Consider the following 14,877-nt stretch of genomic DNA (forward strand, 5'->3'; position numbering starts at 1 on the left):
CCTCACGGTTCGTTGAGTTCGAGCCCCGCGTCGGGCTCTGTGCTGACAGCTCAGAACCTGGAGCCTGCTTCCTATTCTGTATCTCCCTCTCTCTTTCTGCCCCTCCCCTGCTTGTGCTCTGCCTCTCTCTCAAAAATAAATAAACATTAAAAAAAAAAAGTCAGCCCTGGCACAGGGGCGGCACGCAATAAATATTTTTAAGCAACAAAAATGAATAAATGATAGCACATTCATACCATAGAATAATAAGTGGTCACTAGAGTCCTGTCCCTGGTGAATATTTAAGAAAATGGCTACATGTTTATGACATAATGTGAAAGGAAGGGGCAAGACACAAAAAGGTATTGATGGATAAAGAAAATGTGGTATATATATATACAATGGAGTATTACTCGGCAATCAAAAAGAATGAAATCTTGCCATTTGCAAGATTGGAACTGGAGAGTATTATGCTAAGTGAAATTAGTCAGAGAAAGACAAAAATCATATGACTTCACTCATATGAGGACTTTAAGAGACAAAACAGATGAACATAAGGGAAAGGAAACAAATATAAAAACAGGGAGGGGGACAAAACATAAGATGCTCATAAATATGGAGAACAAACTGAGGGTTACTGGAGGGGTTGGGAGTGGGGATGGGCTAAATGGGTAAGAGGCACTAAGGAATCTACTGAAATCATTGTTTCACTATATGCTAATTTGGATGTAAATTTTTAAAAATAAAAAATTAAATTAAAAAAAGGTACTGTTCCAATTTGTTAAGTGACAATACATATAAAACCAAGATGTTATTTGGGGGTGCTGAGATTATCCATAGATTTAATTTATATCAATATAGTATATTGAAATTAATACATGGCAAGGGATTTGTATATCAGATTTAGTTAATTTATGTTATTATTTTATCTCTAAGCTAGTAATATGAACATATTAATGGACTGATAATGTGTTATGGTATACACATACGTGTTTTCCCAATTGTCTTCAAGCAGATGTAGAATTTTAGGTTTTATTTACAGCTTTAACCATTTAAATAATTAAATTTAGTTACTTTTTGGACAACACATTCCCCCCATGGTTGAAAATTTGTGTGCATGAGAATTCCCTTCCCTTCCACAAGTCAGTGAGGGGCCTCTTCCGGAGGCCATGAACAAAAAAAGTAGGTTTCAGAGAGAGTGCACATCTGCATAAGTCCTCAATGCAATTTCCCACACCAATCTACACTTGCCTGTACTTTCCACTTAGCCAAGTATCTATGGAACGTCCCTATCAGCATGTTAGGAGTTTCATTAATTTCCATGGCTTCATATTATTCCTCTGTAACTATATGGTTATAGCTCAACTATAACCCCCTGATTTGTTCGACTAGTTCCTTACTGAGAAGCTTCCGTGTTGTTTGTAATCTTTTACTCTCACAGAAGAGACACCAATGAACACATCACATGCACGTCGTCCATGGCCTTTACTGCAATCGTCACATGGGTCAACGAGGTTAGAACGTATTGAAATGGGTGTGTTCTCAGGGATCCCAATACCCTGGTGTTGGAGGAGGACTGTATGACCGTAAGCTGGAGTCTGGTCACTGGGCCTCCTGGAGCCTCCAGCTGAGCCACAGCCCAAGGCAATCAGGCCCCACAGAGCTTTCTATCTGGCCCCAGTTGATCCTGTCCTCCGACAAAGCCTAGGCCACCAGAGCCAATGCCTGCTTACCTGCTCTCCTGTCTCCCCACGCTTCCCAGGGAATCCATCCAGGCCTCGCTCCCCCTGGAAAAGGAAGGAAAATGAAGACATGAAGAACCAATGTACATCTCTGGGGTCAGGGCCATGATCAGGGAATGCAAAGGTTTTTAGCGTCTTACTCTTCTAATCTTTACTCTCAACCCAGCATCTTTGGATACAAGACACACACACACACACACACACACACACACACACACACACACACCAGGCTACAATATATGTGCATCGGGGGTCAAAGTGCGTAAGTCAAAAGTCAGAGAAACCAGATCCCTATTCTCTGCTTTGCATTTCCCAAATCTGTGCCAAGGGAAGGCCATGTAGCCTCTTGGAACCACACAGTCTCTTCATCTCCTAGGGTGCAAGTAACAGACTTGTGGGGTTTGTGATGCAGTTCATAAAACTGAGCATGTCTTTCTCCATTCATTCATCCAGTGGATATGCATGAACGTCCACTACGTCCCCAGGGCCTGGAGTTAAAAGTGAATTGCTGGCTAACAGTAAGCGATCATTCACGCATCCATCCAACGCTCATCCACCTGCTTGCGTTCAAAGCTGGACTTGTCTTTCTTAGCTGTATAATCTCAGGTAAGTCACTTCGCCTCTGAGGTTGTTTCTGTTGGCCATGTGTCACGGGGATGATGATAACCCCTTCCTGGGAAGACACCTATGACTGAGGGATGAGATAACCTATCCAAAACACGTGCTTGTGACAGGTGGTGAGCAGATGCCGCCATCTTTCTCCCAGCCCAGCACGGTTCTCTTGAGCCAAAGTCCACAGATGTTGGTGTGTTCCTCTCATGGGATAACTCCTTGTCTAATGTCCCCAGCTGTGTCTTCTCCCCACTGAGAACTCAGCTGATGACGGGGGGGGGGGGGGGAGGGGGTCCATGCTAATATGAACATTCTACTAAGTGCCACCCCAGCCACCATGGCTTCCTTCTCAGAGTCCCCAATATGGCGGCTTCTCTCATTTCCACAGGCTGTGCTTACTGTTCCTTCTGCTGGCTCCTCAGCACCCTTCAGGGCTCACTTCAAAGTCATCTCTTTGGCCTTTTAATTCAAATTAGACACCCATCCTTCCCCAGCCTGTCTCACTGTGTCCCTCATTTTGCCATTAATTCGATTTGCATCTATTACCTGTGTCACCATCCTTCTCACTCACGTGAGGCCTGAGATGTGTTCACCCTTCCCGTGAGGGCACCCCCCCACTGCCCAGCCCGGAGACGCGGTGTGACCCCCACTGACATTTATTGAGTGACCAGAAGGCTACACGTGAAAGTTCTTTTGACTGTATTTCTCTATAACTGATCTACTAAGTTGTTCCTTCTTTGCCTTTTTGTTTTCTATTTTAAAGGTTGGTGTATCTTTCAGGATGTCGCTTTCCTCTGAATGAGTGAAGAGTGTTGGTCTTCTGCTCATTTTTGCCACGCTGGTCGTATTTGCCTGCCTGCAGGGAACGAGTCACCTCCCTGAAGCTCACAGCCAGGAACCACAGGGTCAGGTGGACCCGACAGGGGGGAGGCATCAGCTTTTCTTCTTGGTCTGAATGCTTCCATTCCCTCTGGCCGTTGCTGGGTACCTGTTTTCTCTGTTAGTCTGGGGGCAAACACTGACGCTTCCCACAGGCCCACTGAAGCAGAGGTCAGGGGAGGAGTACCCAACTCAGCACCCCCAAGCCAGGGCCCCAGCGAGGCACCGATAGTTGCCCCAGGTTCTTTGCTGCCCACAGCCCCGGAGCGGAGCCCGGGGATCATTCCAGCACCTCCCCAGCTCTGCAGCTTGCTTTGTAGTTTCTCTCCCGCATCTAAGTAAACTTAGGCATACGCGTTCTCTGCCCTTCAGAAATGATTTCAAAAATTCTAGAACAATGATGTACACCTTTCCATTTTCAAGCACGATTACACATTCATTCTCTAAAAACGTCTCTTCGTTACATGAGCTCTGGGCAAACAGAGAGGATTTTTCTCTCTGCCAACTAATTCCACATTAGTTACCAACGTTCTCGTCCTCCACCTGCCATGAGGTTGGCAGGTCCGAGGGCAGACCGTCGATGAGGAAACGGGGGCCCAGATGGAAAGCCACTCAACCCCGGCAGGATGTGCTTGCATTGACAACAGAGCCTGGGTCTCTGGACCCTTCCCCCTCTATTTCTACTGCCCCTGGGCCTGAGCAGAGGACACTGGGGGAGCATTCTGGTCTCTCCCACTGAACTGACAAGGTCTCAGAACCCATGGAATCCAGTGTCTTCACTTTATAGGTGAGAAAACTGACCTTAGGGGTATATGTAGTCCAGGGTCACACAGAACCTGTGTGACAGTGGCAGGCCTGAAGACAAGGTCTCCTGATGGCCAGCCCAGAGCTCTCTTCCTTAGACAGGGCCAGCCTACTAAATGTCACCCCTGAATGTGGCACTTCCCCAGGGTTCAGCAAAACAAAAAAAACCGTGTCAACTGAGTACAATTTCACAAGGTCTATCACAAAGCAGAGGGCTCTGCCTGTTGCTCAAGCCCCATTTCTTACTCCGTTGCACCTGCACATCAAGATCAGTGAGGCCCAGAAGCAATATTTCTCCCAGAAGCAACTCGGGAAAGCCACAGGTGAGCTCCAGCACCAGCTGCCTGTCCCCAGCCAGCACGCGGAGAGCAGGGCCAGGTGGGACACAGCCAGAGTGCCGACAGATGTTTGTGTTCACCAGCAGGGGGATGTGGGAAGAGGAAAATGACCAGGCCAGGGTGGATGAGGGGAGAGAGAAGCTGAGGGAGAGCCCAGACACAGACAGACAGAAGACAGCTGTCCACGGAGCAGGGTCTCTAACCGAAGTGCCTACAGAAGCCCAGCTGAGGCATGCGACCGGAAGCAAAAGGGAAGAACGGGGCCGAAGGCAGAACTAGAAAGGGCATGTCCCACGTAAAGTCTGAGACTTAGTTTTGTTTTGCCGTTGTATGGTTTTGTTTGACTTGTCACCACTGTATTGACCGCATCAGCACAACAGAGGACAGGGTTTGGACAGCTGCCCACCTGCTTGGTTCCTGGCAGACAGTGGCAGTGAGGGCCCAGTGGTGGCGGGGGGGGGGGGGGGGTGCAGAGGTACAGGGAGCCGCAGTCAACCCCAAAACTCAGACTCGAAGCCTGGGTCTCCTACATCCCAAGCTGTGTGACCCTGGACTAGTCACTTGGCATCTCTGACTCTGTCTCCCATCTATAAACACAGCAGCTACCTCTTAAGGCTCTGGTGAGAATTGGGTGAGCCAATCAATATCTGCAAAATGCATAGAACAATGTGTGGCATGTGGAAGGTGCAACGTTAGAAGCTAGTTAAGCAGAGCAGAGTGGCTACGTAGGGTGGGGAAGGAGAGAAAAATCAACCAGAGACAAGGGGCCAGCAGAGTCAAGTTCACGGGACAGCAAGGGCTGTGATGTGAACAGGGGACCGAAGCTGGAGGTCAGGGACCTGAGTTCTAATGCTGTTTTCCACCAACGTGGGCTGCCGCCTGCAGAGTCTACCCTGCTCTGAGACTCAGTTTCCCAACTGGGTTGAAATAACGAAACGCGAGGACAGAAGAAAGGCGGCTGTATTCCCAGAACCCTGAGACCTCTTCCGACACTCACAATCCTTAACCGACAGGGACGTGTGTGTGCACGCAGGTGCAAGGGAACCCGTCCTCATCCCGAGCACCTTCCGGACACCGGGGGGCCGAGGCTGGCTCTGTTGGGTCTGACAGCCCTTCAGTCCTATGAGACTAAGTGCATCATCCTGGGTCGAACGACTCAAAGGAGGAATCACTCCTGCCTGCAAAGCTCCGAGGGCCCCTCTCCATGCCAAGCCCTCCTGCTGCAGTTCTGGATCTCTGACACCAGGGGGAGTGCGTGCCCCATTAAAGCAGGAAGCCACCCTTGCCCTTGATAAATCTCAGGTCTGGGTGTTGGTGTGCAGGTCAGTGTGGGAGGGGCGTGGGCCATGTGTCTGCTGGGCATGTGCCATGTAGACGCTCACCCAGTGAAAGAGGGAACATGCCTCTGTGCACCCAGCATGTCAGGGATGTTTGCCAAACACCTGTCACAGTGAGACCCAGTGGGCAATTCTTCCTGCCCCCCCCCCCAAGAACGAGGAGGATTGAGGGGCTTCTCTAAGGCAGAGGTGGCGGCCGGTGTCACCAGGGAGGATCATGGCTTTCGGCCCTTCAAAACTCCCATTCTGTTAACATGTAGGGAGCCCCTACCAGGGGCCACATCCTGCACTTGCCTTCACAACTTGCTCAGCCAGGCCCTCAGAGCCACTATCCGAGGCAGGCACTGCTAGATCAGGACGTGGGGTTAGAAGCCTGTGTGAGTTCCCAGAGCCAGCATGGGCAGAGCCAGTCTGAGCATCTTTTTTTTTTTCTGATTCCAAAGCTGGTGCCCTTACCAGTTTCCTTGGGTGCCATGCCCCGGCTCCCGTATCCCCAAACCAGGGCATTTCCCCCTGGGCCTCGGGAGTGTGAGCGTCACATCCACCCAAAGCTGTCCTGGCAGCCCGGTTTTCCAGACAGAACACTGTATCCACCTTCTGGCTCCTTAGTGACCCGAGTCCCTTTGCAATCTGCCAGCTGTCCCAAGCTCAGTAGTCCCTGGACAGTCCACTCAGGCTCTACTGCCCCTCAGTTGCCAGGATGCCCTCACACCTTCAGAGCCTCCACGCCTTCTGGAAGAGGCTTCAAGAAAGGGCAGTCCCCCGCCTTACACAGAGCGCCCACTGTGTTGCTGTCTGAAGGTAGCCTCGGTAATGGACGGGCAGTGGCTCTCCACGGCCTGGCTCCGAGCCGCGCAAGGCCAGGCAACTGATGGGCCTGTCTCAAAGGGAGATGGAAAGTTCCTTCTTGCTGAGGTAAGAAATCAGAGAGGTTCGCGAGAAAATAAACTGTTTTAAGTACCCATCGGATACAAGACCTGGAAAGGAGCCTACGGGATGATGCAGTCCAGGCTTCTTGACGTCTGGGAAGATGAAGGTGCAGAGAAGGGGCCAGCTCTCCTCAGAGCTGCCCAGAAAGTTAGCAAGGAAGCTGGAAACATACCCGAAGCTGAGCTTGCATAGCCCAGGCTCGGGCTCCCCCCTCTCTCTATCTTTTCCTGTCTCTCTCTGTCTCAGTCTCTGTCCCTCTCTTTCTGTGTCCCTGCCCTTTACACATGGCACATATTTCCCAGCACTCTTCTACCCATTTTATAAATCTTAACTCCGTTGATCCTCCTGGTGGCCCTCATGTAACACAGTCACCCTCAGCGATGAGGGACTCTGAGGCTCAGACGTTAAATAACTCTCCAAAGGTAACACGGTCTGCAGGGCTCAGAGCTGGGGTTCAAACACAGGCAGGCGGGCTCCAAAATGGTGCAGGACTTCCTCTATGCCACGATGAGCCACCTGGTGGAGCCCAGAGAGACCGAGGCCAACAGGGACACTGGCTGATGCCTCTCCTGGACGTCATCTGGAGGTGGCCCTCTACTTCCTGAGCTGCCCTGTTAGAAACCTGCAGGGGGCTGGGCTATGGCCAATCTGCAGAGAGAGTTCAGGGGAACATCACTTGTCCTACGTTCCTGGTACCACTTCAGGCCTGGTGTGCCGTGGAGGGGAAAGCCCACGTTGGAATTGAGGAGTTCCTAAGCACTCTCTCTCTTTATAACGGGCCACGTGGCATCAGGAAATCATGGCCTCTGGGCTCAGTTCCCCATTTGTAAATAAGGAGAGATCTCCAGGCTTCTTTCTGGTCCTTTCCAGATCTGATAATTCAGGATTTTGATAGAAATGCACCATTTCTTGGGGCGCCTGGGTGGCTCATTCGGTTAAGCGTCCAACTTCAGCTCAGGTCACGATCTCACGGTCCGTGAGTTCGAGCCCCGCGTCGGGCTCTGGGCTGATGGCTCAGAGCCTGGAGCCTGTTTCCGATTCTGTGTCTCCCTCTCTCTCTGCCCCTCCCCCGTTCATGCTCTGTCTCTCTCTGTCCCAAAAATAAATAAACGTTGAAAAAAAAATTTAAAGAAATGCACCATTTCTTGGCTGGACAAAAAAGCCTTAACCTAGACTCCCAAAGCTTGCTGGAAAAGCAGCCCCATGCTGTACAGGAAGAAGCTGTTACTTCAAAGCAGACTTTTGGAAAGAACAAACTCCTGCGTGTGTACAGACTGAATTTCCTCTAAAGCACAGGTGGGGAAAGGAAATACTTGTGGAAGTGTCAGTTATGTGCTGAACACGTATCCAACCTCCCAGCCAGCTTCAGGGAAGACATCAGTATTTCCACTCTGCAGATGAGCAAACTGAGGCTCTGGTACATCAAGTGGCTGTCCCAGCCCACGAGTGACAGAGCTGGCTCTCACGAGGCTTGTGAGTTCTGTCCTGCAGTCTTCACTGGAACCCCGGGAAACTCAAACTCACTGGTTCAGCAGGAGCTGCTACAACCAGGAAGCTTGGAGGAGCATCTTTCGGATGGCGCTGTGTTCCTGCTCTGGGCGCCCCGTGCCTTCTGTCCATGGCATTTCCTAATTAACGTGACATGGTCCACGCAGCGTCCTGTTCACCATCCACCCCTGTGACATCATCTAAGCCCGAGTGCTAGAATGAACCTTCCGAACCCATCCTATGCATTCTCCAAAAGAGTCCAAGTTCATCCACCTGTTAGTGAAGGCCTTCTGTAATTGGAGATCAGTCCTGGTTTTGGCATCAGCTCCTCTCGGGTGCCCAGTGCCACACCAACGTGTCAGCGGATGAGGACTGGTCATGTGCTTTGGGTCGAGGGTGCCCCCAGGGAGCAAGGACCCAGAGATGAAGGCAGCATGAGCACTGTGCCCAGTTTGCGAGGGGTCTACAGGTGCGTGTGGGAAAGACACGTGGATTTGGTACAAATGACTGTAGGGGCCCTAGGGGCGCTAAAGTGGAAAGGCCCCAGTAGGAGCTTGAGGGAGACTGCAAGTGGAGGCCTGTTTTGAACCCCATGCCAGGGCACAGGCCTGGGTCCCTGACAGTTCCCCCAGGTGACAGCCAGGGTGGAACTCTGCAGGTCTGGGCTTTCATCCAGAATCAACGTTGAGCTCACTGTGCACTTTGGAAGCCTGGGCTTCCCTCTCGCTTTTCTACGGCCCAGCCCTATTACAGGCTTCGTTTCCCAAATCCTGCCTGCTCTCAGGCAGAGGCTTCAAAGCAGACTCTGAGATGCCTCTCAAGCCATGCCACCCTATGCCTGAATCTCCAGTTATTCCAAATGCCGTCTTTCAGGTCCCCAAGAGGTAAACAAGGGAGCAGAGAGCCACAGAAAGGAGCTCTTCTGGTAGACAAATATGCGGGACCGTGTTAAAACTCTCAAAAGAACCAAGAGACACAAATCCCGATGAGCATGGGGTAAGAGACGTCACACGTCACTTTTTAAGTTATAATGCCTAAAATTTAAATTTTTAAAAAATATTTATTTAGTTTTGAGACAGAGAGAGACAGAGCATGAACAGGGGAGGGGCAGAGAGAGAGGGAGACACAGAATCTGAAACAGGCTCCAGGCTCTGAGCTGTCAGCACAGAGCCCGACGCGGGGCTCAAACTCACGGACCGTGAGATCATGACCTGAGCCGAAGTCGGATGCTCAACCGACCAAGCCACCCAGGCGCCCCATATAATGCCTAAAATTTAATATGCACACAGAAATCATGCTTTGGAGCCTCAGGTGGGGTACCATGCTAGCTCCTGTCTCCCTTTACTCTAAAGAACCTTTTGGAAAAGCTACGTGGCCATGTGTTTCCAGAGCCACAAACAGGTTCATTTTCTTTGACTGGTAATCTCATTTCCAGGACAGCAGCCTAAAGAAATAACCCTACATTTGAAAACTAAATGACTAAATATAGCTATCGGTTTAAAAATATTCACCCAAGCATTATTTTTAACCATGAAAAACTGGAAACAACCCTAAATGATCAATACTAGGGGGACAGGCACATAAATCATGGTCTATTCATGCAATGAAATGGTATGCAGCCATTTAAAATGACTCATAAAAACCCTACAGCAGCCTGGGCAAAAATACTGCATGTAGGGACAACAGACAGGACGGGTTGCAAAATCGAATATATTATGTGCGTCTCTGCAAAAAGAAATCAGATCTATAGGAACATGTCCTACAGAAAATGGGCCAAAGCGTTCCCCATAGTTGTACCTGGATAGCAGGACTAGGGGCTATGTTGTTTGTTCGTTTTTTGTTTTTTGTTTTTTACAATTTTCCAAATATACTGATACAGAATTAAAATAATTTCAAAATGTCTTATAAAACTAGAGGAACATGTACTGCTGAGGACAGACTCTGAAAAAGCATCTGGAACCTGACTCAGCATGGGAGGGCCGAGTTCCAGCTCTCGATCTGAGGGATGGGCCTGGGCAGAGGCTCCCAATGCCTTATGGGCAGGTTGAGGCCGGGGGTGGGGGGGTGGGTTTGCAGTCCTGTTTCCACCCAGCTGAACAAGAGCACAAGTGGAAAGTTCTGGCCCAAGGGTCCCCTTGTGGTAACCTAGTGCACAGAATGAAGGCACGGCCGCCCTCAGCCCCACTCCAGGGTGTTGGCCACGGTGGGGGTGGAGCCTCAGCTTGGGTCAGTTCCCAACCCCTGGTGAGAGAGACTAAATGGGGGTCCCCGACACCACGGCGGTCACCGCACACCCTTCCTCTGGTTTGAGAATCAGGGTAATGGAGAAGCACAGAGGTTATGTAACTTTTCCAAGTGAGATGTGAGCCCATGGCAGCAACCAGAACTTTCTGAGTCCCAGGCCGGGCTCTCTCAAACCCCTCTGGCCTGGAAGCCAAACTCTGTCTGTGTGCTGGACTATAGTCCCTGCAGGTACCGAGCCCACACCCTCCTGGCCCAGAACTGACATTTAGGGTGGGAAATTAATGCCCCATCTGCACCAGCCTTTCCCTGCCACATGTGCACACACACACGCACAGGCACCCATGTGCACACACACACGCGTGCACTCACAAGCAAGCACAGCGTGGGCAGTCCCAGGCACCCTCCTCCTCTTTCTATGGAAAGCTGTGGTGATGGGTTGAGGCAAACGTAAATACCTTTTCTCCTCGGGCTCCCTTTTCACCTCGTTCTCCTTGGAGACCCTGTGGGAAGAGGGGTAGATCAGAAACACGGCTCAGCCCAGCTGCTCTGTTCTGAAGGTCTGGGGGCCCACAGATACCCTGCCTGGGAAGGCGGTGAAGATCCCATCTCCCAGAACTCTCTCTGTACAGCATCCCGTGCTCCTCCCATCAGGCCTGGGCACCTAGGTCCCCACCAGGGTGCGAGGTGAGCTTTTGGGGCCGGTTTTTTGGCTGGGGTTCTCCAGGTCCTCCAGACTAGGCTTGAATATACCTGGCCCCTGAGCTGGCCCGGCCAATGGCAGGAATGTGGCTCTGAAGTCAGTCTCCCCTGCCACCCAGAACCTATGATCCCATCGTGAACATGAAATCCAGGTCATGAAACCTGGGTGCCTTAAAGCCACATTCCTCCACCTCCTCTGGGGAGAGGGCCCCCGCCCTGTCACGTCCACTCCACCTTCCTGAGAAGCAACACCAGATCCTATGCTAAGAACGCCCTCCACTCTGCGAGCAGAGTTGAGGGAAGCATCAGCCAAGGTGTGGGCTTCTCTGACCACAGGATCTAAATGCAACCGCTACCCCTTGCTCCGCCCACAGTACCCTCTATCCCCTTCACCAGGCTTTCCTCTTCTCCCAGCACTAAGCCCCATGTGACACCTCCTCTGACTCCCCCAAGGAGAATGTGAGCCCCCAGAGGGCGGTGCCTTCTTTCCTTCAATACTGCACCCCCACACAGTCTAGAACATGCCTGCCACTTGATATTCATAAGCACCTGCTGAATGAATACATGAGTCAGTGAGTGACTGCATCAATCACTTGGTTAGCGCCAGAATCTTGTAGAAGTTCTGCCGGCAGGCTACTGCCCACACTATAAAAGCAGGAGCTGAGAATGATACGGAGCGTCTGCTCTTCTCCCATGTGCCGGGTCCGGAGGGAGATGCCAGGGCCACCAGCACCAGCCGATGAAAGCTTCTCCTGGGAAGGCTCGAGGGCCAGGCCCACGGCTCAGTGCACAGCCCCACTGGAGAGGTGTGGATGCATTACTATGGGAACCCCCTCTGGTCCCCAGTCTCTCTTCTCATTTCCTGGAGAAAGGATCCTTGGACATTCTGCGGAGAAGATGCTAAAGGTTTCCCAGGCCCTATTACCTATTCTAGGAATAACACCTACACCTTTGTCCCTGGAGAAGAGGCACAGGGCCAGAACCACAGGCCGCTATCCCAGAGGGCAGAGGCTCCATGGCCCGCCCAGGCCTCTGGGGGCAGCTGGACATCTGTGCCATTTTAATTCCATCCCAATGCCTTGGCCCGTCACACAGAGATCAGAGGTGTTAAAAGTCTCCCAAGGCAATGCCGGCTGCCATGCTTGAAAATGTCCTTTAACATTGCTTCTTTTATTTGGAGAGAGTCTCAAATCTCTTACTGAGAACCAAAAATATGATGAGACATCCACGAAGCCACTTTGTTCCTTATCCATCACGTCTATCTGCTCATCGCTTGCTTCAAGGGGCACGCGGCTACTGAACATTCATTGTAGGTCTAGCATTGTTCTAGGGGCAGGGAATTGACAGACTCCACACCCCTTCTGGAGTGGCGGACTGGACCAGCTGGGGAAAAAAAGCTTCTTTAGCTCATGTGTCAGAAACACCTGGGCTGCTGGGTAAAAATGCAGATTCCCGGGCTTCCCCCAAAGCTGCCGTGTCACTGTCTGGGAATGGTGTCCTAGAAGTGTGCATTTAAACGACCTCCAGGAGGTTCCTAAGGGCCATAATGTTTCAGCATTTCTGGTAAGAAGAGACACCAGCACCTCACTGCCATTGACACGTGCCAAGGCAGCTGGTCCTCTGTGTACAGACTCTGGAGGGGGATTCGCCAGGGGTCTGGGTCCCAATCCCTGCAGAAGAAAACAGAAACCCTTCCAGAGACAAGCCTTTACTTACAGGAGCTCCAACGTGTCCAGGAGGCCCGGGGGGTCCAGGTGGTCCTTGGAATCCCTGCAGAAGAGGGTTCCCAAGAAAGGTGTGGGAAGGGGAAGGAGAGGCAGGAACAGAGGCAAGACCCAGAGACCCCTGCTCCTCACCTACCACACGCTGCCCCCTTCTGCTTAGAGTTCGTGCCGCCCCCCCTTGCCTGGTGGAGCAGGATTCTGCCAGGACTCATTCCCTTGTCTGCTCAACTCCGAGGAACAGCTGGAGTGTGGCCTCCGAGCTATAATGAACCATTTCCATTTCCACTTGCCCTGTGTCCCACGGCCTCCCCACCGTCTGGCCCGGATCTGTGCCCAGCTTCGGAGCGACCTGCCTGATTCCTGTCGCTCGTCATTCACACTCTGCCGTGGGGCCTGCAGAGCCCGGGCGAGTCCTGACAAAGCCGAAACAGAAGTCCGCAGAGCCCTGAGGCTCCTCTGTGGCCTGGACCTCGAACTGCTATGGATTTTAGGCAACGAATTTGGAAATATCTATTAAAAAATCTATTAAAATTAAAATGTGCATTTCTTTAGGCAAAGTCTTGCCAACTTTTGTGATCTATCCTATTGAAATAAAATACAGTATGTAAGGAGAAGCATGCACACACACACACCCACACACACACATGCATTTATTACCATATTGATTTTGGTGAAAGACCAGTGAAATTAGAAACAACACGTAGGGTCATCATAGGGAAAAGGTTATGTAAATTATGATGCACCCACATCATGGAATGAGGTGCACGGACTGAGAGAACAGGTGTGGAAAGAGATCTCTAATCTGTTGTTAAATGAAAAAAAGATAAACGGGAGACAGTGGTATGCTTCACTTTTTGTAAGAATTTAGGAAAAATCATAGATGTGAGGATATACACACACAAGCGTGCGTGCTGTTATACAGGAAGCCTTTGTGGATCTATTCTGCACCAAAAACAATTGGCTTTGCATCAAGATTTATCGACTGGAGGGGCACCTGGGTGGCTCAGGAAGTTAAGCATCTGACTTTGGCTCAGGTCATGATCTGGTGGTTCTTGAGTTCGAGCCCCACATCAGGTAAGCACGAACCCCACTTCTCTCTCTCTCTCTCACCCTCTCTTTCTCTGCCCCTTGTGGGATTCTCTCTCCCTCTGCATCCCTCCCTCTCTGCCCCTCGCTCCCTTGCACCCTCTCTCTCTCTCTGTCTCAAAAAAAAAATTATCTGCTGGAAACATCAGAGGAACAGAGCCGAGAGTGACACTTACCCGCATTCCCACCTCTCCAGGAAGCCCCGGCTCTCCCGGCTCCCCCTGCACACACAAAACAGGGTCAGTCACAACCCACCGGGACACAGGTCCACGCAGGCTAGGGAAGCCCAAAATCTCAGGGGCATCCGTGTCTGGAATTCAAATCCCATCACAGACACAAGGTGGCCGTCCATGCAAGGAGACCCAGGCTGCCCTGGGAGACTCACCATGAACAAGGGAGTTGGGTCTTTACCCCACGCGGCACATCCCAACCCCCTTGCTCCTGCTGCTGGAGGTCAAGGGAACGACATGCAGACACAACGGCGGAGAAAGCATAGTGACAAGGAATCCCCGTCTGCATGGAGGAGACTGGCCACCAGGAGAGGAGCTGGAGGGGTCCTGCAGAGCACGGGACCCCTCTTTCTCTCCCGGTCTCCACCCCCAGACCTCCTGTCCCAGAGTGCTAAAGGCCACAGACAGAGGAGGGGCTCATAGTCAAGGCTCCCACTCCGAGACCTGCTCACACGTGCTGGAAATCACAAACGGAGCACGAGGAGGTGGAACACAGAACCCGTCTCTCTTTGGGTTCCTGGTGAGGATGATCCCTTTTCCCCGGAGCAGACTGGCCCGCCCAAGTAGAGATCACTTTTCATCTGGGTTTCTGGGGGTTGTGTCAACTCAGAGGCAGGGGATGCGGAGGGGGAATCTGGGAGCTGACAAGAGGGAGGCTGGGGGGTTGGGGCATGTGCAGGGGACGGGGTGTATTCTCAGCTGCTCCTCGAACTGGAAATGTGAGCGAATCCCCCACTTTGGACCTGGACCTGGTTGCAGGTCTGGGCACAAAGACAAGACCTCCG

General features: G+C 51.4%; 1 protein-coding gene across 1 annotated transcript in view; it reads right to left on the reverse strand.

The window, feature by feature from the left end:
- The window catches only part of COL22A1 (collagen type XXII alpha 1 chain), a 235,627-nt gene that overhangs the window by 144,337 nt on the left and 76,413 nt on the right, over positions 1-14,877 (reverse strand). Inside the window, exons 12-15 of the mRNA XM_047841976.1 lie at positions 14,039-14,083; positions 12,769-12,822; positions 10,809-10,853; positions 1,713-1,766 (exon numbers count right to left, since the gene is read on the reverse strand). Of these exons, the coding sequence (XP_047697932.1) occupies positions 1,713-1,766; positions 10,809-10,853; positions 12,769-12,822; positions 14,039-14,083 (198 nt within the window). The remainder of the gene's footprint in view (positions 1-1,712; positions 1,767-10,808; positions 10,854-12,768; positions 12,823-14,038; positions 14,084-14,877) is intronic.

Source organism: Prionailurus viverrinus, chromosome F2, assembly GCF_022837055.1.
Source record: "Prionailurus viverrinus isolate Anna chromosome F2, UM_Priviv_1.0, whole genome shotgun sequence".
Taxonomy (NCBI): Eukaryota; Metazoa; Chordata; class Mammalia; order Carnivora; family Felidae; genus Prionailurus; species Prionailurus viverrinus.